At 44.2% G+C, this 23,694-nt stretch overlaps 1 protein-coding gene across 1 annotated transcript in view; it reads left to right on the top strand.

Annotated features, from left to right (window-relative positions):
- LOC141076032 (cathepsin W-like) overlaps positions 1 to 23,694 on the top strand; it is a 71,562-nt gene that overhangs the window by 27,401 nt on the left and 20,467 nt on the right. The window contains exons 5-8 of the mRNA XM_073563288.1: positions 14,770 to 14,863; positions 15,841 to 15,921; positions 20,905 to 21,021; positions 22,370 to 22,434. Coding sequence (XP_073419389.1) covers positions 14,770 to 14,863; positions 15,841 to 15,921; positions 20,905 to 21,021; positions 22,370 to 22,434 — 357 coding nt within the window. The remainder of the gene's footprint in view (positions 1 to 14,769; positions 14,864 to 15,840; positions 15,922 to 20,904; positions 21,022 to 22,369; positions 22,435 to 23,694) is intronic.

Raw genomic sequence — 23,694 nt, 5'->3', positions numbered from 1 at the left:
TCAAGATGTACACTGCCCAGCCATGACTCAGTTTGTCGCTTCAAGTACTCGGCCAGCACCTCTGCGGTGTGTCTGTCGCCCAAACACATCATCTGCAACACAGCCTGCTGACGCTTTCCACTAGCTGCTCGATAAGGGGACACCTCGTGTGCAACAGTGGCAGCTGCAGATGGAGTGCTCGTACGACTGCGCTCTGTGGACGAGCTTTCGCTTCTGGAGGAGGAGGAGGGTCGAACGCCTACAGCCAACTGTTTCCTATACCGTGGGCTAGGCAGCACTGTCCCACCACCGCTGTCCCCTGTGGACCCTGCATCCACCACATTAACCCAGTGCGCAGTGATGGACACGTAACGGCCCTGGCCATGCCGACTGGACCATGCATCAGTTGTGAGGTGCACCTTTCCGCTCACTGACTGCTTGAGTGCATGGACAATGCGGTCTTTCACATGATGGTGGAGGGCTGGGATGGCTTTGCGAGAGAAGAAGTGGCGACTGGGTAGGTCATAGCATGGTACTGCATAGGCCATGAGTTCGCGGAAAGCTGCGCTTTCCACCAACCGAAAGGGCATCATCTCAAACGAGATTAGTTTGGCAATGTGGGCGTTCAAACCCAGTGTACGCGGATGAGAGACTGAGTACTTTCTTGACCTACTCATAGTGTCTGGGAGCGTGAGCTGGACTTGAGAGCTGCATATGGTGGAAGTAGCGGTGGACAGGGCGGACTGAGAGAGGGTTGATGATGGTGATGGAGTTGGTGTTCTTTCTGATGGCCTAGAATCAGTCTTTCGTTGATATGACAGTGGGATTCCCCGACTGCTGTGGCCTTGCAACGACACCTCAACATTTGCTGCTGTGCTAACCGGTGGGCTTACAGTGGGGGAAACAATGTAGCGTTGCTGACTACCTTCGTTGTGATCAGTTGCACATGTGGCACTTGAGGTTTGGTGTTGTGTCCACGCTTGCAAGTGCATGGTGTTTAAATGTCTAAGCATGCAACTGGTATTCAAATTTTTCAGATTTTTCCCTCGGCTAAAGGTCTTTGCGCACTTCTTACAGATAACCTTGGCCTGATCATGAGGATTTTGTTCAAAAAAGTGCCACACTGCACTCTTCCTACTTTGGCAGACATTTTGCGGCCTAGCACGCTGTGATCTTTTGACCCTCTGGACAAGCTGTCCAGCAACTCTTTTGATTTTTGGAACCTGTCTTTGGAGTGCTCCGGGCCTGCCAGATAACAGCTGTTGCGATGTCGATGTCTGCTGTGGATGCTCCTCATCTGAGCTATTGGAAGCAGCACCCTCTTCCCCCAATGGATGCCAATCTGGGTCAACAACTGGGTCATCCATCACCTCCTCTTCAATGTCATGTGCACCTTCCTCTGTGTCACCGTGTATGGTGGTATAGTGTGCGGGAAGGGGCACCTGAGTCTCATCAGGGTCAGAATCTGACTCTGTACACTGCGAGGACAATGTAGTGCTCAGAGTGAATGTACCAGCACAATCATCCATCAGCGGCTGTGCATCAGTGCACTCCATGTCAGATTCATCTTGGCCTGGGTAATTCATCATTTGACTTGATAATCCAGGCATGGTATGTGAAAACAGCTCCATGGAGTAATCAGTAGTATGGCCTGCGTCATCCTTCAATCTTGGTTGGGGTGAAGGACACAAGGAAAGGTGTGGTTCATGAACATGAGCCTCCAATGACGACTCAGTGCTTTTACTTTTTACAACTGAAGAAGAGGAGGCGATAGAGCTGGAGGCTGTCAGCAATGTAAGACAAAACTTTTTCCTGATGCTCTGGCTTTAAAAGCGGTTTGCCAACTCCTAGAAAACTAAGCCTTCGAAGCCTTATGGAGCCAGACGATGACGCAGGCTCAACACCTCCTGCATTCGGTCCTATTTTGCTCTTGCCACTACCATCAGATCCACCACCAACACCATCATTATCAGCTGCCAACCCCCGCCCAATTCCACAGCCTCTTCCACCAGCCTTCCTCATTTTTGGTAGAAATGTAGACAAAATCCAACAAACTATATAGTAATGTAAAACAAGGTACAAGGTGTCTATAGGACAGGGGAGATTTTGAATTTCTGCTCACACTAGTGGACACTGGACACTTTTGGATTGTGTGAGGCCCACTGAATATCTGAGCACTATGTCACAGGCTCGATGGCACAGCTGTGACCAAAGTGACTAGAGGATAAGTGAGATTTTGAATTTCTGCAGACACTTGTGGACACTGGACACTTTTGGATTGTGTGAGGCCCACTGAATATCTGAGCGCTATGTCACAGGCTCGATGGCACAGCTGTGACCAAAGTGACTAGAGGATAAGTGAGATTTTGAATTTCTGCAGACACTTGTGGACACTGGACACTTTTGGATTGTGTGAGGCCCACTGAATATCTGAGCGCTATGTCACAGGCTCGATGGCACAGCTGTGACCAAAGTGACTAGAGGATAAGTGAGATTTTGAATTTCTGCTCACACTAGTGGACACTGGACACTTTTGGATTGTGTGAGGCCCACTGAATATCTGAGCGCTATGTCACAGGCTCGATGGCACAGCTGTGACCAAAGTGACTAGAGGATAAGTGAGATTTTGAATTTCTGCAGACACTTGTGGACACTGGACACTTTTGGATTGTGTGAGGCCCACTGAATATCTGAGCGCTATGTCACAGGCTCGATGGCACAGCTGTGACCAAAGTGACTAGAGGATAAGTGAGATTTTGAATTTCTGCAGACACTTGTGGACACTGGACACTTTTGGATTGTGTGAGGCCCACTGAATATCTGAGCGCTATGTCACAGGCTCGATGGCACAGCTGTGACCAAAGTGACTAGAGGATAAGTGAGATTTTGAATTTCTGCTCACACTAGTGGACACTGGACACTTTTGGATTGTGTGAGGCCCACTGAATATCTGAGCGCTATGTCACAGGCTCGATGGCACAGCTGTGACCAAAGTGACTAGAGGATAAGTGAGATTTTGAATTTCTGCAGACACTGGACACTTTTGGATTGTGTGAAGCCCACTGAATACCTGACCGCTCTGTCACAGGCTCGATGGCACAGCTGTGACCAAAGTGACTAGAGGATAAGTGAGATTTTGAATTTCTGCAGACACTTGTGGACACTGGACACTTTTGGATTGTGTGAGGCCCACTGAATATCTGAGCACTATGTCACAGGCTCGATGGCACAGCTGTGACCAAAGTGACTAGAGGAGAAGTGAGATTTTGAATTTCTGCTCACACTAGTGGACACTGGACACTTTTGGATTGTGTGAGGCCCACTGAATATCTGAGCGCTATGTCACAGGCTCGATGGCACAGCTGTGACCAAAGTGACTAGAGGATAAGTGAGATTTTGAATTTCTGCAGACACTTGTGGACACTGGACACTTTTGGATTGTGTGAGGCCCACTGAATATCTGAGCGCTATGTCACAGGCTCGATGGCACAGCTGTGACCAAAGTGACTAGAGGATAAGTGAGATTTTGAATTTCTGCAGACACTTGTGGACACTGGACACTTGGATTGTGTGAGGCCCACTGAATATCTGAGCGCTATGTCACAGGCTCGATGGCACAGCTGTGACCAAAGTGACTAGAGGATAAGTGAGATTTTGACTTTCTGCAGACACTTGTGGACACTGGACACTTTTGGATTGTGTGAGGCCCACTGAATATCTGAGCGCTATGTCACAGGCTCGATGGCACAGCTGTGACCAAAGTGACTAGAGGATAAGTGAGATTTTGAATTTCTGCAGACACTGGACACTTTTGGATTGTGTGAGGCCCACTGAATATCTGAGCGCTATGTCACAGGCTCGATGGCACAGCTGTGACCAAAGTGACTAGAGGATAAGGGAGAATTTGAATTTCTGCAGACACTTGTGGACACTGGTCACTTTTGGATTGTGTGAGGCCCACTGAATATCACAGCGCTATGTCACAGGCAGAAATTGGCTAGTGTATCACAAACTACAAGGTGTATGTAGAATTGGGCAGAGTAGGAATCTCCCTAGAGTGCAGGTCTGTAAGAACGGAACATGTCCTCGACTTATTCTCACAGAGTGACACAGATAGCTTCACTGTGGCTGTGATAACAGCCGTTACACGGTACTGTGTGAGGAGCGTACACCGCTGTGTGGTGTGAAAAAATGCACGCTCAGTACCTCAGCAGGACAAAAAAAAAAAATTGGGATTGCTTTTAAAAAAGCAGTTTGCAGAGCAGTGGGTAAACAGCAATGCAGCTGTCAGGAAGCCTTAGAAGGCAGCCCAACAACCAACACCACTGATACACCACAATACAGCCTCCCCTTGCACTGCACACACAGTGACTGGTGTGTTGTACAGGCACAATCGCTAGCAGCAGAAGCAGTTTTTTTTTCTTCTTCCCTGCCTAACACTCTCCCTACAGAATCAGCAGCAACCTCTCCCTATGCTAAGATCGGCAGAAGTAAGATGGCGGTCGGCGTGCACGCCCTTTTATACCCCCTGTGATGACCACCAAAGCAAGCCAATCACTTGCATGCCCTTCTGAAAGATGGTGGTGACCCGTGCCTATGTCATCACGTTGCCCACAGTGTCCGTGGATCCTGATTGGCTGAAAAAGAGCGCAAAACAAACTTTTGAAACGCGACTTTGGCGCGTAAGTCGCCGACCTCGTGGCCGACCTCATCCTAGGGTCGGGTTTCGTTTCATGAAACCCGACTTTGCCAAAAGTAGGCGACTTTTGAAATTTTTCGACCCGTTTCGCTCAACTCTACTAAACATTGATTCATGGTTGGAAGACGCTAATCAGGTTTTTTCCATCCTATGAGGGTTACAAAATCACTTTCCCTGAAAACGCTTTTCAAGGAACTATTTATATGCTAAAGACAGAAAATGTTAAATCGTAATATTGTCCCAAAGGATCTCCTCATTAAAGGGAACCTTTCCCCAGAAAAAAACGCTATTAATCTGTAGATATGGGGATAATCTGCAGGTTAATAGCACCCGGCACCCGTACTTAGTTGAACTTTACAGGAATAAAATGAACTTTATTATTCCCTGCAATGTTCTGGTTTCGGTCAAAGAGGCGGCACCGATTGCTGGTTCAGTCACCGCTCTGAGTATAGAGAGCGGCGGATGTAACCTGGCCCCCAATTGACACTGGCTATGTGTCATGTCGGACGCTATTCACACCACAGCGTCCGGCAGGCAGCGGTAGTTCCATCTCCGTCCACTATAGCCTCAGTGGCGTCGGCTTGATTTTACTCAGGTTATCGGGGGTTAATCTAGCTGGAAATCAGGTGGGATGTTTAGTCACGCCCACGGTCTTTAAATAGTCGTGCTGGCCTATGGGCGTCGCCGATTATAGCTTGTGTTTTATGCCAAGTGGTTCCGGTCTGGAGAGGAGGTGTTGGAGAGAGAAATTCGTAGCTGGTGGCGTATGATCCGTTGTTACCTTTTCGCCTTCCTATATTTGTGTTTTGTTTTGCCCTGTTCACATTACGGTATTGTACTGTGTGTATGCGGCGCGGTTCGTTTTAAGTTCTCCCTGTCTGTCATTACTGCGTGGGCTTTGGTGGTTTTACGACTCACTGGGTGGAGGGTTCAGCTTAGGGCTGAGCAGGAGATAAGGAAAGGTTGGAGGCTCAGGCATTTGCACCATTAGCAAAAACCTTGGGTTGAGGGTCAGACAGGGTTTTCCCTAGTTGGAGGGACTCCGCAGGGGCCCCAGGTATTTCAGCCTTCTTTGACCTAAGCCCCGCGTAACATTATAATCGGCCCACAATATTTTGGTAGTCCATGGATTCCATGACTTCCATAAACCGCCAGTTGGCGGCGCTGTCCTTACAGGTCACTGAGTTGAAGGGGGCAGTTCAGCAGCAGGGCCTGGTTGTAGCTAATGTGCAAGCGGCTTCTGCAGGTGCAGGTGCAGAGCCGAAGATTCCGCTGCCTGAACGATTTGCTTGGGAACGCAGCAAATTTGTCATCTTTCGGGAGGCCTGCAAGTTATACTTTCGCATGCGCCCTGTCTGCTCAGGTAATGAGGCTCAGCGGGTGGGTCTGGTGCTATCCTTACTGAGTGGGGACCCCCAAGCATGGGCGTTTTCCTTACCAGCTGACTCGGCTACGTTTCATTCGGTTGAGAATGTTTTTTCAGCACTCGGGCTCATTTATGATGATCCCGACAGACTGGCTCTAGCGGAATCTAAAATCCGCGCCCTCCGTCAGGGGGAACGTATGGCGGAAGACTATTGTTCAGAATTTCGCCGTTGGGCAGTAGACACACAGTGGAACGACCCAGCGCTGCGGAGTCAGTTTATTCATGGGGTTTCAGGAAGAGTTAAACAGGCCCTCCTGATATATGAGACTCCTGCATCGTTAGAGTCTGCCATGAGTTTGGTTATTCGTATTGATCGCCGTTTGCGTTAGGGGGCGCAGGAGACGCTGCCCCTGGGGGAAAGCAGGGGTGAAAGTGTGGTTGCTGCAGGTGAGCCCACGGAACCTATGCAAATCGCTGGGGTATCACATGTTAAGCATCGCCTTCCTGGGTTCAGGAAGCAAGGAGCTGTTTTTACTATGGTAAAAGAGATCATTATGTAAATGCTTGTCCTGTGCTACCTAAGAAAGTCGCACCGGCGGAAAACTGGTAAGCTCAGAGGGTATGGAGGAGGCCCAACTGAGCGTATGCATATCCTCCATGATGGTATCTCAATGTATGCTCCCTGCCAGGGTTATTATTGTGGGCAGAGAGCTACCACTATCAGTGTTTGTGGATAGCGGTTCCACCACCAATCTCATGGATGAGGAGTTTGCACGCACGGCCGGTTTTAAGATCGAAAAACTCCCTCATCCTATTCGCGTGGTTACCATTAATGCTGTTCCCCTCCCACAGGGGGAGATTACTGAGTTTGTAGCTGAGGTTAAACACCACATTGGGGTCCTACATTCTGAGTGGGTTACATGTAGGGTACTCAATCTCCCAGCACAAATGGTCCTGGGTTTCCCATGGTTGTCCAAGCACAACCCGGTGATTGACTGGAGAACCCTGGACATAGTCCAGTGGAGTGGTTTCTGCCAGGAAAATTGCTTGGCCACATGTGTGTCCGCCGTGAAGTCCAGCCTTCCGGAGGCATTGCTGGATTTTGCGGACGTATTCTATGAGAGGGGTTGCTCAGAACTACCTCCACATAGAACCTATGACTGTGTGATTAGGTTAAAACCCAGGGCCAAATTGCCAAAGGCTAGGATATTTAGTATTTCTGGTCCGGAGAGACAAGCTCTTAAAGACTACATCGCGGAGAGTCTAAGTAAAGGGCACATCCAGCCTTCATCCTCGCCTGTAGCAGCGGGGTTTTTCTTCATTAAGAAGAAAGATGGGGGGTTACGCCCGTGTCTGGATTTCCGGGAGTTAAACCAGATTACGGTCCGTGATCCCTACCCGATGCCTCTGATCCCTGATTTGTTCAACCAGGTGGCTGGTGCGAAGTGGTTTTCCAAACTTGACCTCAGGGGGGCGTACAACCTCATAAGGGTCCGTCAGGGGGATGAGTGGAAGACGAAGTTTAATACCCCTGAGGGTCATTTTGAAAGCCTAGTTATGCCATTTGGGTTGACAAACGCGCCTGCTGTTTTCCAACATTTCATAAATGATGTATTCGCTCAAGTGCTGGGGAAATTTGTGATTGTGTACCTGGATGATATCCTCATTTATTCGAGCGACCGGGACACTCATTTAGAGCATGTCAGGCAGGTGTTACAGTTGCTCCGTGAGAATAAGCTCTATGCTAAGCTTGAAAAATGCGTATTTTTTGTTCAGGAGTTGCCTTTTTTGGGATATATTGTGTCCGCCGCAGGGTTTAAAATGGACACCGCGAAGGTGCAAACGGTGCTGCGATGGGAACGGCCTGATAATCTAAAAGCGCTCCAGCGGTTCCTTGGGTTTGCCAAATATTATAGGAAGTTTATTAAGAATTTTTCTACTATAGCCAAACCGCTGACGGACATGACGAGAAAAGGTACCAATCTCGCTATCTGGTCTGAGGTTGCGGTGCGTGCATTTGAGCTTCTGAAAAACCGTTTTGCTTCAGCCCCCATTCTGGTGCAACCGGACGTATCTAAACCTTTTACTGTGGCAGTCGATGCGTCTGAGGTGGGAGTGGGGGCAGTACTGTCACAGGGCTCGTCCTTGAGCAATATGCGTCCATGCGCCTACTTCTCCAAGAAGCTGTCGCCTGCCGAACAGAATTACGATATCGGCAACAGGGAATTGTTGGCCATCAAATTGGCTTTTGAGGAATGGCGACACTTCTTGGAGGGGGCGGTCCACCAGGTCACAGTCATCACCGACCATAAAAACCTGCTCTATCTGGAGTCGGCCAAGCGTCTGTCTTCCAGGCAGGCTCGCTGGACATTGTTTTTTTACACGATTTAACTTTCTGGTGACTTACCATCCTGGGGCTAAAAACACCAAGGCGGATGCCTTGTCCAGGTGTTTTCCGGAGGTAGAACCTCGGGAAGATCCGGTACCCATCCTCCAGGAAGTTGTAGTGGTTTCAGCTCTCACAACTGAGGTAGAGGCGGAGATTGCCGAGGCCCAGGAGGAGGTACCGCCAGGACTTCCCGCTAACAAGTCATTCGTACCCCTTCATCTTCGTCTTAAGGTGTTGGGGGAACACCTCGACTCTGTCCTGGCCGGTCATCCAGGGGTTAGGGGCACCTTGGAGCTGGTATCGTGCCGCTTCTGGTGGACAAGGATCCGGCAGTACGTGGTCTCGTACGTGGCAGCTTGCATCACGTGCGCCAGGGCCAAGTCGCCCAGATCCTGTCCTGCTGGCACTCTACAGCCTCTGGGGGTACCTAGTAGGCCATGGACAGAAATCTCCATGGACTTTATCACGGACTTGCCTGCCTCGGCGGGGAACACGGTCATCCTGGTGGTGGTTGATCGATTTTTGAAGATGGCGCATTTTGTGTCGTTGCCTTCCATGCCCAACGCGAAGACGTTGGCTCAGGTTTTTGTGCAGGTGGTCAGACTACACGGAGTTCCGTCAGACATAGTGTCTGGTAGGGGTACCCAGTTTGTGGCAAAGTTTTGGAAAGCTTTTTGCTCACGATTGGGGATCAAGTTGTCTCATTCGTTGGCGTTTCATCCACAGTCAAATGGTCAAACTGAGCGCATGAACCAAAATCTGGAGTAGTATTTGCGATGTTTTGTGTCTGACAACCAAGAGGAGTGGTCGACGTTCCTTCCCTTGGCCGAGTTCACGTTAAATAATCACCGCCAAGAATCATCGGGAGAGTCTCCGTTCTTTTGTGTTTACGGGCACCATCCTCAATTTTGTACCTTGTGTCAGGGTGGCTCTGGGGGCGTCCCAGAGGAGGACCAGCTAGGAGCTCAACTATCATCGGTCTGGAGGAGTGTGAAACAGTGATTGCTGAGCATGAGTGCAAGGTACAAACGAGTGGCTGACGCTAGACGCGTGCCAGGTCCGGACCTGTGTGTGGGTGATTGGGTGTGGTTAGCTACTAAAAACATAAAACTCAAAATTCCATCATGGAAATTGGATCCAAGGTTTATTGGCCCTTTTAAGATTGCTGACATCATTAACCCGGTTGCTTATCGGTTGGAACTTCCTGCGGTATACAAGATACACAACGTGTTTCACAGGGCTTTATTGAAAGAGGTGGTAGGCTCTGTGGACACGACGCCGATGCCACCTCCAGTCATGGTGGATGGCGATTTAGAGTTTGAAGTCTCCAAGGTGGTGGACTCTCGAGTACTGCACCGTACTCTTCAGTATTTGGTACACTGGCGGGGGTATGGTCCGGAGGAGAGGTCTTGGGTACCAGCCACGGACATACATGCGGATCGGCTGGTCAGTTCGTTTCACCGCCGTCATCCGGACAAGCCGGGTCCTATGAGTCTTGAGGGCCCTGGGGTCCCTCGTAGAAGACGGGGTACTGTCATGTCGGACGCTATTCACACCACAGCGTCTGGCAGGCAGCGGTAGTTCCATCTCCGTCCACTATAGCTTCAGTGGCGCCGGCTTGATTTTACTCAGGTTATCAGGGGTTAATCTAGCTGGAAATTAGGTGGGATGTTTGGTCACACCCACGGTCTTTAAATAGTCGTGCTGGCCTATGGGCGTCACCGATTATAGCTTGTGTTTTATGCCAAGTGGTTCCGGTCTGGAGAGGAGGTGTTGGAGAGAGAAATTCGTAGCTGGTGGCGTATGATCCGTTGTTACCTTTACGCCTTCCTATATTTGTTTTGTTTTGCCCTGTTCACATTACGGTATTGTCCTGTGTATGCGGCGCAGTGCGGTTTAAGTTCTCCCTGTCTGTCATTACTGTGTGGGCTTTGGTGGTTTTACGACTCACTGGGTGGAGGGTTCAGCTTAGGGCTGAGCAGGAGATAAGGAAAGGTTGGAGGCTCAGGCATTTGCACCATTAGCAAAAACCCTGGGTTTTTCAGCCTTCTTTGACCTAAGCCCCGCGTAACACTATGCATTGGGGCGGCGGTCAGTCAGTGCCGGGGTGCAGTTACGGCGCTGCTCTGTATACTTACAGCAGTGACAGAACCAGCGCCACCCCGTGACTGAAATCGGGAAGCTGTGGGGAAAAATAAAGTTAATTTTTTTTCCTCCCCACTGCATTAGGCTAAGTTCAGGCACTGAGCAGGTTAGTAATGCTATTAACCTGCAGATTAACACCGTATCTGCAGATTAATAGCGTTATTTCTGCTGATTGGTTCCCTTTAACATCTACCCATCACCACGGATCAGTAATCCACAATTGACAGCTTTCCTGGCAAAAGCCAATAGGCAATGGCCTCATGAATCAGGTTTATGAAAATTCTCCTTGAAAAGAGGAATATCTTAGAAAACTCCAGCAAGTAACTGGACAATTGAGCTTGCTGCATACCTGGCAGGCGATGGCTGTGTGTGTGACACAGCCAGGACCAGTCTCTAACAATCGCAGGTAGAGCACATCTCCACCCTTGATTGTTAACCTGTTAAATTCCGCTGTCAATCTCTGACAGCAGCATTATCAACGTGCCGGCATGGGGGCTCATCATTCCATGTGTCTGTCATGTGATCATGAGTTGCCGATGGCTTGCTATAATCGCCGTGGGTCAGTTGAAGACTTCCATGCCTGGCATTACGGAAACCGTGCTTGTGGCCGGGCTTCAAAGAAGAATGCGATTTTTGCAATAAACAGCAATGCTGTAGTGTCGCTGTATATAGTACAAGTGATCAAACGATAGCAGCTTCAAGTCCCCTAAAAGAACTAATAAGAACATTGAAAAGTAAAAAAAAAATGTTTTAACCCCTTTACCCCCAAGGGTGGTTTTCATGTTAATGACCAGGCCAATTTTTACAATTCTGACCACTGTCCCTTTATGAGGTAATAACTCTGGAACGCTTCCATGGATCCCGGTGATTCTTTGTTTTCTCATGACATATTGTACTTCTTGATATTGGTAAAATTTCTTTGATATGACTTGTGTTTATTTGTGAAAAAAAACCCAGAAATTTGGTGAAAATTTCGCAATTTTCCAACTTTGAATTTTCATGTCCTTAAAACAGAGAAATATGTCACACAAAATAGTTAATGAATAACATTTCCACATGTTTACTTTACATCAACACAATCTTGGATCCAAATTTTTTTTTGTTAGGAAGTTATAAGGGTTAAAAGTAGACCAGCGATTTCTCATTTTTACAACACCTTTTTTTTTTAGGGACCACATCTCATTTGAAGTCACTTTAAGGGGTCTAGTCAATAAGTTTATTAACCCTTCAGGTGCTTCCCAGGCATTTTTGGAATGTTTAAAAGAAAAAAAATGAACATCTAACTTTTTTCACAAAAAATTTACTTCAGACCCAATTTGTTTAATTTTACCAAGGGTAACAGGAGAAATTGAACCCCAAAAGTTGTACAATTTGTCCTGAGAACACTGATACCCCATATATGCAGGTAAACCACTGTTTGGGGGCATGGCAGAGCTCGGAAGGGTAGGCGCGCCGTTTGACTTTTCAATGCAAAATTGGCTGGAATTGAGATCGGACGCCATGTCGTGTTTTGGAGAGCCCCTGATGTGTTTTTTTTTTTTTTTTACTGTTTAAGCACAAGTGACACCATTTTGGAAAGTAGATCCCCTAAGGAACGTATCTAGATGTGTGGTGAGCACTTTGAACCCCCAAGTGCTTCACATAAGTTTATAATGTAGAGCCATAAAAATAAAGTCATATTTTTTTTCACAAAAATGATCTTTTCGCCCCCAAATTTTTATTTACCTAAGGGTAACAGGAGATATTGGACAGTAAAAGTTGTTGTGCAATTTGTCCTGAGTATGCTGATACCCCATATGTGGGGGTAAACTACTGTTTGGGCGCATGGCAGAGCTCGGAAGGGAAGGAGCGCCAATTGACTTTTCAATGCAAAATTGGCTGGAATTGAGATCAGAGGCCATGTCACCTTTGTAAAGCACCTGAAGTGCCTAAACAGTGTAAACCCCCCAATTCCACCTCTAACCGTAACACCAACACACTCCTACCCTAATCCCAACCCTAACCCTAACAGGAAAATGGAAATAAATACATTTTTTTATTTTATTAGTTTTCCCTAACTGAGGGGGTGATAACGGGGGGTTTGATTTACTATTTATAGTGGGTTTTTATGTTTGGCAGCTGTCACACACTAAAAACGCTTTTTATTGCAAAAATAGTTTTTGCATCACCATATTTTGAGAGCTATAATTTTTCCATATTTTGGCCCACAGAGTCATGTGAGGTCTTGTTTTTTGTGGGACGAGTTGATGTTTTTATTGGTACCATTTTCGGGCACATGACTTTTTTGATCATTTTTTATTCTGATTTTTGTGAGGCAGAATGAACAAAAACCAGCATTTTATGAATTTCTTTGGGGGGGTGCGTTTTTACCATTCTGCGTGTGGTAAAATTGATAAAGCAGTTTTATTCTTCGGGTTAGTACAATGACAGCGATACCTCATTTATATTTTTTTATGTTTTGGCGTTTTTATACAATAAAAACTATTTTATATAAAAAATTATTTTTGCATCGCTTTATTCTGAGAGCTATAACTTTTTTATTTTTCCGGTGATGGAGCTATATGGTGGCTTGTTTTTTTTGCGAGACTAGATGACGTTTTCAGCGGTACCACATTTATTTATATCCGTCTTTTTGATTGCATGTTATTACACTTTTTGTTCGGCGGTATGATAAAGCATTGTTTTTTTGCCTGTTTTTATGGTGTTCACTAAAGGGGTTAACTAGTGGGATGGTTTTATAGGGCGGGTCATTACTGCACATGACAGGAAGTCTCTCAGCAGTGGAGACCCAGATGATGTCGTGACGACATCGGGTCCCCATGGCAGCGATTGGGACCCCGCGTCATGCCGCGGAGTCTCCGATCCAAAGGCAGAAGGGCTGTCACAGCTGACAGCCCTCCTGTATGCTACCGGAATGTTGCGATAATGTTTGATTGCAGTGTCCCGGGGTTAAAGTGCCAGGAGCGGTCCGTGACCACTCCTGGCACTTAATGCCGGGTGTCAGCTGTGTTAATCAGCTGTCACCCGGCCGCGATCAGCTGCGCTCCCCCCGTGAGCGCGGCTGATCGCATATAAGGTACTATTCCTTCCATGGGAATTAAGTCTCAGGTCACATGGATGGAATAGTAGGCCATATAATAATAATAAATAATTGTTATTTTATATAGCTCTAACATATTCCACAGCGCTTTACAGTTTGCACACATTATCATCACTGTCCCGATGGGGCTCATAATCTAAATTCCCTATCAGTATGTCTATGGCAGAAAGGGGTTAAAAAATACGGAAGACAACCCCCACAAAACTTCAAAATCACCCTCACTAAAAATAAATAAAAAATAAACAAATTTGGTATAACTGCATTCAAAAATAGTCCGATCAAAATATAAAAATAATTAGCCCTATCCGTAAACACCAAAAACGGAAAAAATTCAAGAATGCCAAAATTTTGGCGTTTTTTGAAGCTGCAATACCATAACAAGCAATCAAAATGTCATATCCATCACAAAATGGTATCAATGAAAACATTGTTTCGCCCCATAAAAATTAAGCCATCACACATCTTCATTTACTGAAAAATAGAAACGTTTCAAGTCTCGGAAAACGGCAACACAACCCAAAACTTTTTGCAATCTACTGTAAATTCTCTCTCTCTCTCTCTATATATATATATTATATATATATATACAGTATATATACTGTATATTGTAACTTGTATGTTGTACAGCCATGATTTATGTGGCGTAAATCTTTTTGTAGTGAATCTATTAATGTCTAATAGCTTTATTGTATTTGATGCCACACACTGTTTCTATTGTTCTTCACAACACCTTTTTTATATATCAATTTAGTATCGGGGAGATCTAGGGCTTTTAGGGACAGTCAGCGTTGAGTGGGGGCGCCATTTACGTTATCTTTAGAGAGCCGCTGAGGTTGGCAAGGTAGGACAAGGCATAGGGGTTACATTAGGGCATTGCTAGTGCCCATTTTTCTGCCTGTTGTCAGATAGACCTGCACTTATCGGCTCATTGTTTATCCATTTCTACATGTGTGCTTATCTGTATAGGCAGCTAATAAGACCTACTTCAGTTAGAAAAATTGAACAATAATTCTTACATAATGTGTAATATAGCACATGTAATAATATAGCACATTGTGCAAATAACTTTGCTTTAAATGTTTTCTCTCTAGGGCAAATGCGGTTCCTGTTGGGCATTTGCCGTTGTTGGAAACATTGAGGCACAGTGGGGAATAATTGGACATTCAGTGAATTTATCCGTTCAGCGTAAGTACCGTAACCAACTTTAATTGGGACAATGCTCCTGCCTTTTCTCTACCACAGCACGAAAAAGGGAAGTTGAGGTTTAGACTTATCATTAATTACCATGCCTCTGTTGTGGACATCTTGGAAGAAGAAAGAACGGAACGATGTGAGCAGAGGAGGCAAAGAAAGGGCACTGTGTAGGGCTCCTGTGCACGTGAAATTTTCCTTCCCAAGGTAGAGAGTTTTGAAAAAAAAAGTTTGAATCAGCCCTTTTTCCCACTAGAAAAATGAAAAAAAAAAAAATAAGCCTATGTAATAAGTCGCCACGTTCACAAAAATCAGATCTATCAAAGCGCACTTAAATGTTTTTAAAAATTGGGGAAATTCTAAGAAAAAAAAGAATGTCAAACAATTCATCCAATAAAATATTAACCCTCATGTGACTGCATTGATGGAAAAAGGGGAAAGCAAAGTGCAAAGTCAAAAATTGACTGCAGCAGGATTGAAAATAAAAGAACGCATAATCCAAAAAAAAGGACATTTTAGCCAAAAAAAATAAAAATGTAACAACAAATTATATAAACCCCCCAAAAAATTGAAATAAAAAAAATCAAACAAGCACTCTTATGGCTACATTGAAAGTAAAATGTAAAAACTATGTGTCTCAGAGAGTGGCATTTCCAATTATCGTTGTAGGGAAAATGAGTATATCACTAAAACTTAAGAACGGATATAAATTTGGTATATTTGGCATTTTGCTATATTTCTCAGGAGAATCGCTGCCTGAGTAGGGAGAGATCGTCGCAAAGTGAGAACAGGCAGGTAGTTATTTTTAGTGGCCTAAAAGTGGAGGGAAAAAAATCAATTGACCTGAAGGGTGGTCTTTAATTAATTAAACCCCTTTATTTCTGCAGTCATGCAGATTGTCTTCTTTGTAACTTTTCTCTTACTAACTTTACTTCTGTATTTACATTTATGCACTTAATATTTTCTTCCAGAGCTTGTAGATTGTGGTCCTTCTAAAAACGGCTGTAAAGGAGGGAAAATTACGGCGGCTTATAAATCTATCATAGAGCAAAGTAAGATACTTTATGTTTACTGTAAAGAAATGTAAAATGTATCACATAAGATAACAAATTATCTAAACCATTAGTAAAAGTCTCAACGGAAGGATGATAAGAAGTTTAAATATAAGAGTTATCTGATGTAGACAAACAATATACAGTTTTGAATATTTTGGGACACGTGTTTATATGCATTTTGTTCTTTATTGTTAATCTTTTGATCCAATTGTTACAGCATTCTTATCTAGTCCTTACTGATTTTTCTATCACATGCTTTGATTATCAGAAGCACCGGACTTACTTGACTATTTATTTAGGCAAGATCAGGGGGAGCCATGCACAGTCTATAGAATATACAAATCATGCAGTAGCAACTATTGTGAGACAGTGGCAGGATAAGTGGTCGGGGGTAGCTATAAAAATGAACCTTAATAAAATTTAGCACATTTTTATCTTCCAATAATTTAGTCTTGAGAATTCTGGAACTGTTACGGGCACATCTGGCAAGGAAAGTTCCCCAAGCCATAGATTAGGGTGAGCAACATGGACTAAAGGCGATGGCAGAAGCGAGCAGGACTTGCCAGACAGCACATGGCTCAGCAAAGACCAGAGGATGAAGGATGGCCAGTAGATAAGCAGAGCAGGCTACACCAGAAGACATAGACCCAGGAATGTGTATATTTATATATGTGAAGAAAGATATTCAGCTCAGGACTTGCAGCAACCAAATTGTTAATGGCAGAGCTGCATGCTAATGGAAACCTTTTGACAATGCCAGAGACAAAGACAATCAGCAAATAAATGGTTAACCGCAGACTGTGATGAACAAGTGGTAACTTACTTGAAGAAAAGATTACACACTTAGCAGCATTGTAGTGTGAACAGCATCACAATTCATTAGGTTTGCAGCAGTCAAATGGTTATCCACAGGTCTGAGCTAGAAAGTAAATGCTGATAAATTGTAAGCAGGAATTTGCTAAAGAGATGATTAGCTGATTATATGAAACAGATAGAAAGGAAAACTCCAGAAATATACATGGTAACTGTATGCAAATCTCACCGAATACTCAGTACATAGCTGTCTGAGTCGGCACAGATGAGCCTTAAAAGATGATTTCAAATGAGTTTGGCGGGTTACTTGTCAGCAAAGTAAGGCTGGTTTCAGATTTGTGTTCAGGAGGGCTGCGGATGGCTGTCTACTTCCTCCTTTCTTCCTCCCTTTAGCTCCGCCTACTTCTGTATGCATCCTGCGTTTCCCTGCGTACCTGTCTTTAACATTGGGTACGCAGGGACATGCATTGTATGCGGATGAGTCCGCATGCGGTGATTTGTCGTGTGCGGCAACCGCACAGAAACGCAAAATTTGGCGCACACAATGTTAAAGATAGGTACACAGGGAAATGCAGGACGCATACAGAAGTAGGCGGAGCTTCAGGGAGTAAGAAAAGAGGAAGTAGGCAGCCATCCACAGCCCTCCTGAATGCAAATCTGAAACCAATGTGGCGTAGCGCCTACTGTGTGTTGGGGGACACTTGTTTGGCAGCGGATTAACGTCAGGCACGGTCTTTTCACACAATCCAAATGGTTTATTTAAACGTCATAAACAGCACCGTAAGCCAGGCTGCACATCACCAGCTTACACATAGTCCATTACTTCATCACTTGTGGCTTTACAAAGCATTCATTAGTCACGCCTGACTCTCTCCAGTCACCGGGTGACCGCACAGTTCAGTAAATGACCTTTGTCAGTGCACATAGTTCTTGCTCCATACCTGGAGTTACCTCTCAGGAGCTTCTTCTCCACAGGCTGACTCCTTGTCAGTCCAAGGTCCTCCAGGATGGCATCTTTCTCAGTGTAGGGCCATCCCAGGCTCTGCACACACGTGGTCTGTCCTAGTGCTATTCAGAACGTTCGTCCAACACCCAGGCCATCAGGTTCAAGGTCTCACCGCATGCTCTTCAGGAAGTTCATCCCCACCCGGGACCTTCCAACACAGACCTTCCAGGACCTTTCACTCTGAACCATTCAGGCCCATACATTCTGCCCATGTGACCAGACTTCAGTCACATTATATGGTTGTAACGACCCCCATGGATGGGTGGTGCATGTGTCGTTAGTCAATTCCCACCCAGCTCTCTGACTAACCCTATAAGCCCCCCTTATAAGTAATACACAATACTTGTGGAACTATAAGTCCCAGCATAACCATATCAGTTTGGGCTTACAGCGCAGAGAACCTCTGTGACAAATACCGGCCATTTACAATAATGCTGGTCCCTAATTCACCATCATAATTATGCCTCCGAGCGCATACACTGTAAAAATATTAAATTGGTGCACTGCTAATCATACAGAGTAATTACGTGGGTGCAATTCAATGGCCAAACGTAACAACCAGAACAAGGAAAAAGAAGACCACTATGATGAATGCACACCACAATTGTAATTTGTGGATAGAAAAAGCTTTATTGACAACACCGCATAAAAACATCTAAAAACAGTGGTAAGGAACAAACTGCATGTGCCCTGCTCCTATATACAATAGATACATAAAATATGCAGCAGCCCTGTATGGACCAGTAACCTGCAAGAAAACATGTGCTAGAAGTTCCTATATATACCCACAACAGGAAGAGGGTCTAAACCAGAGAAACCATGTGATAACCTGGATATACAAAATATAGAATATGTAAGTACAATAGTCAAGCAAAATTAATTACATTGCAGTAGACCCAAGAATACAATATACCGCACATGCTGTCTGCATTAAATGAGCACTCCTGGAAGAACCAACACAGCCTCATAGTGTGGCAAGAAGTGCCATGTATACAGAGAATATGTGCACTAAATAGTGCCAATAATACCCATGTAATACCATGTCAAGTGAATATACTAACATGGTGACAACAACGGCACAAAAAAAAAAAAAAGTGCTGAACATATAGGACACGACACAACCCGCATGCATCAAGGGTAATATGGTAGACAAAGATGGAAAGTAAAAGCCCAGCAGTGCTTATGGAGAAGATGCGAGGTAGTCTGTGGGGCTCATGAGGAGTGCACCTCACATGTAATGGAGCAAGTCACCAAGGTTCCATGCTGGAGGGCCCAAGTGAAGGAGACAGAGCACAGGGGCGGAAGGACCCAACGCGTGTTGCCGTTACACGGACGGCTTCGTCAAGGGAAGTGTACAGAATGAGGTCAATTCAGCCTTTAAATACCTGCGATATATCTCATCAGTGCAGCCATGTGTGCCACAGCGTCCAGGAGAGAAAGCGGAAATGACCAGGAGAGAGCTGGAAGACGTCTCTGCCTAGAGTAATCAAGTGCACATGTGCTGGTCAGTTGAGACCAGCACAACACACAAGACAGTGAGAAGGTTGTGTAGAGCGCATGCGCAGCTCCCGGGAGCAGGGGGAGAAGGACATGTAAACCATAAGGCACACAGAAGGGGCCTGTCAGTCCAAAATGGGAGAAGAAAATGTGACCCGTCAGCCCAAAATATTGCATGGGGAAAAGAAACAAATGACAAACAAGAAATATATAATCAAAAAATATATTAAATAAATGGATAATGAAAAAATGAACAAAAATGAATAAAAAATATATGATGAAGAAAGAATATATAAAAAATGATAACCAAAAAATAATAAAAACGAAAAATAAGAGAAAAAATGAAAAAATGTGTATAAATGAAATATCAAAAAATAATAAAAACTATCCAAATAACAAAATGAACCAGGCCCCCACTGTAGTAATAAAAACATCATAGCAAAAGCGCCAAAAATATGTATAGCGCTGCAGACACAATATATGAGACCATTATGTGTTCCTTAGTACCTTTTTCTTTTTGGCTGCACGCAACCTGTTATGGTTTATTTAATTTTGTGATTGGATTTTTACATTGTATCCCTTATTGGTTCAGCCTGTTGTGTTGTCCATGGATTGGGAAGCCCAGGAAGCGGCTTGGAGAGCCTCAGCCTCTCAGGCCTTCTCTGAGACTACAGATACACATCCAGATTCTGATTTTTCCCGTGTGACCACTGACTTGATTGCAGCACAGAAGCATGGTATCAGACTTCTACAGGTTTTACATTTTCACCTTTCCTTGCAACCAGAAAAAATCTAAAACCTGTCCATATATAATGACCACGGACAAGATAAAGATCCCTAACTAAATGTCCAACTGGGGGTCTGTATGTGGGGGAGACAGTGCAAAAACTGAGAATAAGGATGAATTCTCATTGTCACACAATAAGAGAAAACAGAATGGATCTACCTGTGGCAAAACATTTTTGTATGCCTGGTCATAGCATGATGGACATTAAATTGCTTGTATTAAAAGGTAACTTCAAGACTCAGAGAGACAGAAGAATCTCGGAGTACATATTTATGAAAACTTTCCACACATTCAGTGCCAGTATTAATGTGTCGCATGGATTTATGTCTTTTTACATCAATTAAGGAATTTGCTCTTCAGACCTTCTGGGGTCATCACAACACAGAACCAGACCCCATCAGAGGACAATAAAACCTTCATACTGCTTATCTATGAACCGCTCCAATATTTCTGTTTATCTCTCTCCCATAATGACAATTCTGCTTCACATCACTTGTCTTATCTATTGCATGTTTTCTGTGCTGTGTTGTGTATAAATATGTGATTCTTCAGATGTTGTATTAGTCTAGCTTGATGAAGAGACCCGAGTAGTCTCGAAAGCTTGCCACTTGTTACCATCTTTTCAGGTAGCCATTAAAAAGGTATCAACCACTGAGGACTCTCAATTCTGAATATTCGCACATCGTAAGTGGAAATGCCATAAATGTCCCATATGGGAACCCTACTTAAAATAGAGACACCATGCAGATCTATTCTTAGCAATGTCTGAAATATAAAATGATGACTATGTCTTGTGTAATAATAACAATAATAATGTATTAATTAATAAAAAAAATAAACTTCTAAATGTTAATATTTTCTCTCTTTTCCTCTACAGAGGGATTGGTATCTGAAAAAGTTTATCCATACAAAGCAGTTGCACAGAAATGTAAAAGGATCAATTCTGTAAAAACTACCATTAAAAAGTATATATCGCTCCCCAAAAATGAACAAGGTAAAAAATATATTTGTCCAATTTTTTTTTGTGTGTGTGCGCGCAGTGGAAGCTTTTACTACAGGACAGTAGTAGCCACAAAGTGGAAGATCGCACTGGCTCCGCTACTTCGGTCTTTAATTTTAATGAAGCATTAGAGCGCAGAGGCAGACAACTTCCCACCGGAAATGTGGGAATAGGCACATTTTTTATATTATTTACGCATGGTATGTATCATGTAACCCCTCCGTCCCACAGATTCCTGTACATTTCTAATATATAGTCACTAAATCCAATGTCTTTGATTTTGTGTTTACTCATCTGTCCTGAGATATTTGCTCTGTTCTCCTCTTCTTCAAAATTACCTCTTTAAATGGAAGCATTATGGAAAGTTTATATCATGTGTAGGGAGTCCACTCGCTCTGGCAGCAGTTAAAGGGGATGTCCAGTCCAAATTGATAAGTCTGCAGTTACTCCGCAATTTCTAGAACAGGAGTCTATGGATGACTAAAATCACTGTGACATCTCTTTTGGCTGCTAATCTGATAAAATAACCCTAAAACTGCCTTGTACAATTTATTAAAAAAAAATAATAATAATTTCGCCACTCACCCACCTGTCACAGCCTACTATGCGGTCCTTCACTCCCTTCAGCCTCTTCTTTTCTCCAACTTGAGATGTTCTCTTTGAACATCTTCACTCTACACAAGCGCCGAGTATGCAGATACGTGAAACAGCCAAAGCCAAGACTTCGGCAAAGCCTTAGATGCTTAGTCACGACATCACGATGTGCAGAGACTAGGGCCCAGCCACAGGCAACATATTCCATGACGCCAATATTTGCAATTACATTAATGGAGTAGTATATGGAGATTGTATCCTTGTTTAAATCCCAAGTCAGTTATGTCAAAGCCACACGTGGTGCTCAACGGAAAATAAGCAAACATGAAAAGGAACAAATAAAATTGTGGCGCTCACCAAGTGGCTAAGTTATTCCTTTATTGCATATCAAATATATCCTCCGTCCGGTATGCAATAAAGGAATAACATTTCAGCCACTGGGGTGAGTGCTACAATTTTTCTTTGCTCCTATTCATATGCCATGATGTCAGAAGTCTGCTCGGTATCAGAAGCCAACACAAAGTAAGGATGCCCAAAGAGCATGTCTCATGCTGGAGGAAAGAAGAAACCAGATGGAGTGGAGGACCGGACAAATTTCTCATTGTAGGTAGAGAACCAAGGTATCATTGTTGGTATGAATGGCAGTACAATTTAGCACAGTTACAACAACAGAAGTAAAAAATGAAATTACTACATTCATAAAAGCATATTTAATTCCATATTCATTTTGTTTTGTTTTTTCCTTAAGCCATGGCCAATTTTGTAAAGATCAATGGTACAATTGTTGTGCGCCTAAATGCCACCGGTCTGAAGGTAAATATGTTGTAAGCGGGCGTTTGCCTATTGGTTTAAAAAATAAATGTTCTCAAAAGTTTACACAAAATGCAGTTGTTAAATGAAGGTCTTTATTATTAAGGGAAACAGACATCCAAACCTGCAGGGTCCTGTGTGAGAAAGTGATTGCTCCCTAAACCTAATAACTGGTTGGGCCTCCCATAGCAGCAAAGTCATCAATCAAGCATTTGCAATAACTGGCAATTACTCTTTGAGCTGAGGTGAATTTCAGCCCACTCACCTTTGCAGAATTTTTGTAATTCAGCCACACTGGGGGATATTCGAGCATGAAATACCACAGCATCTCAATCAGATTAAGGTCAGGACTTTGACTAGGTCCAAGAAAGTCTTAATTTTGTTTGTTTTTTTAAGCCACTAAGAGGTGGACTTGCTAGTGAGTTTTGGATAATTGTCATGCTGCATTACCCGAGTGCTTCAACCTGAAGTCACAAACAGATGGCCGGACATTCTCCTTCAGGATTTTTTGGTGGACGGCAGAATTCATGGTTCCATTTACCACAGCAAGTTTTCCAGGTCCTGAAGCAGCCAAACAGCCCCAGACCATCACACTACCACCACCATATTTTACTGTTGGCATGACAATCTTTTTGTGAAATTGAAATGATGTGTTACTTCTACTCCAGATGTAATGGGACATACACCATCTGTCTCCCCAGTCCACAGAGTATTCTCCCAAAAGTCTTGGGGATCATCAAGATGTTTTCTGTCAAAAATATGAAAAGGATTTATGTTCTTATTGTTCAGCAGTGGCATTCGTTTTAGAACTGTGCCATGCAAGCCATTTTCACCCAGTCTCTTTCTTATGGTGGAGTCATGAACACTGACCTTAACTGAGGCAAGTGAGGCCTCCAGTTCTATAGATGTTGTTGTGGAGTCTTTTGTGACTTCTTAGATGAGTCGTTGCTACGCTCTTGGGATAATTTTGTCTAGCTAGCCACTCCTAGGAAGGTTCACTATTGTTCCATGTTTTTGCCATTTGTGGATAATGGCCCTCGCTGTGGTTCACTGGAGTCCCGAAGCTTTAAAAATGGCTTTATAACCTTTTCAAGACTGATAGATCTCAATTACATTGTTTCTCATTAGTTCCTGAATTTCTTTGCATCGTGGCATGATGTGTACCTTTTGAGGACCTTTGGTCTACTTCCCTTTATCAGACAAGTCCTACTTAAGTGATTTCTTGATTGAGTACAAGTGTTGCAGTAACCTAGGTGTAGGTAG

Source organism: Dendrobates tinctorius, unplaced genomic scaffold (genome assembly GCF_039654945.1).
Source record: "Dendrobates tinctorius isolate UK_male_01 unplaced genomic scaffold, ASM3965494v1 ptg000384l, whole genome shotgun sequence".
Classification (NCBI taxonomy): Eukaryota; Metazoa; Chordata; class Amphibia; order Anura; family Dendrobatidae; genus Dendrobates; species Dendrobates tinctorius.
This window is presented reverse-complemented; position numbering and strand designations above follow the sequence as displayed.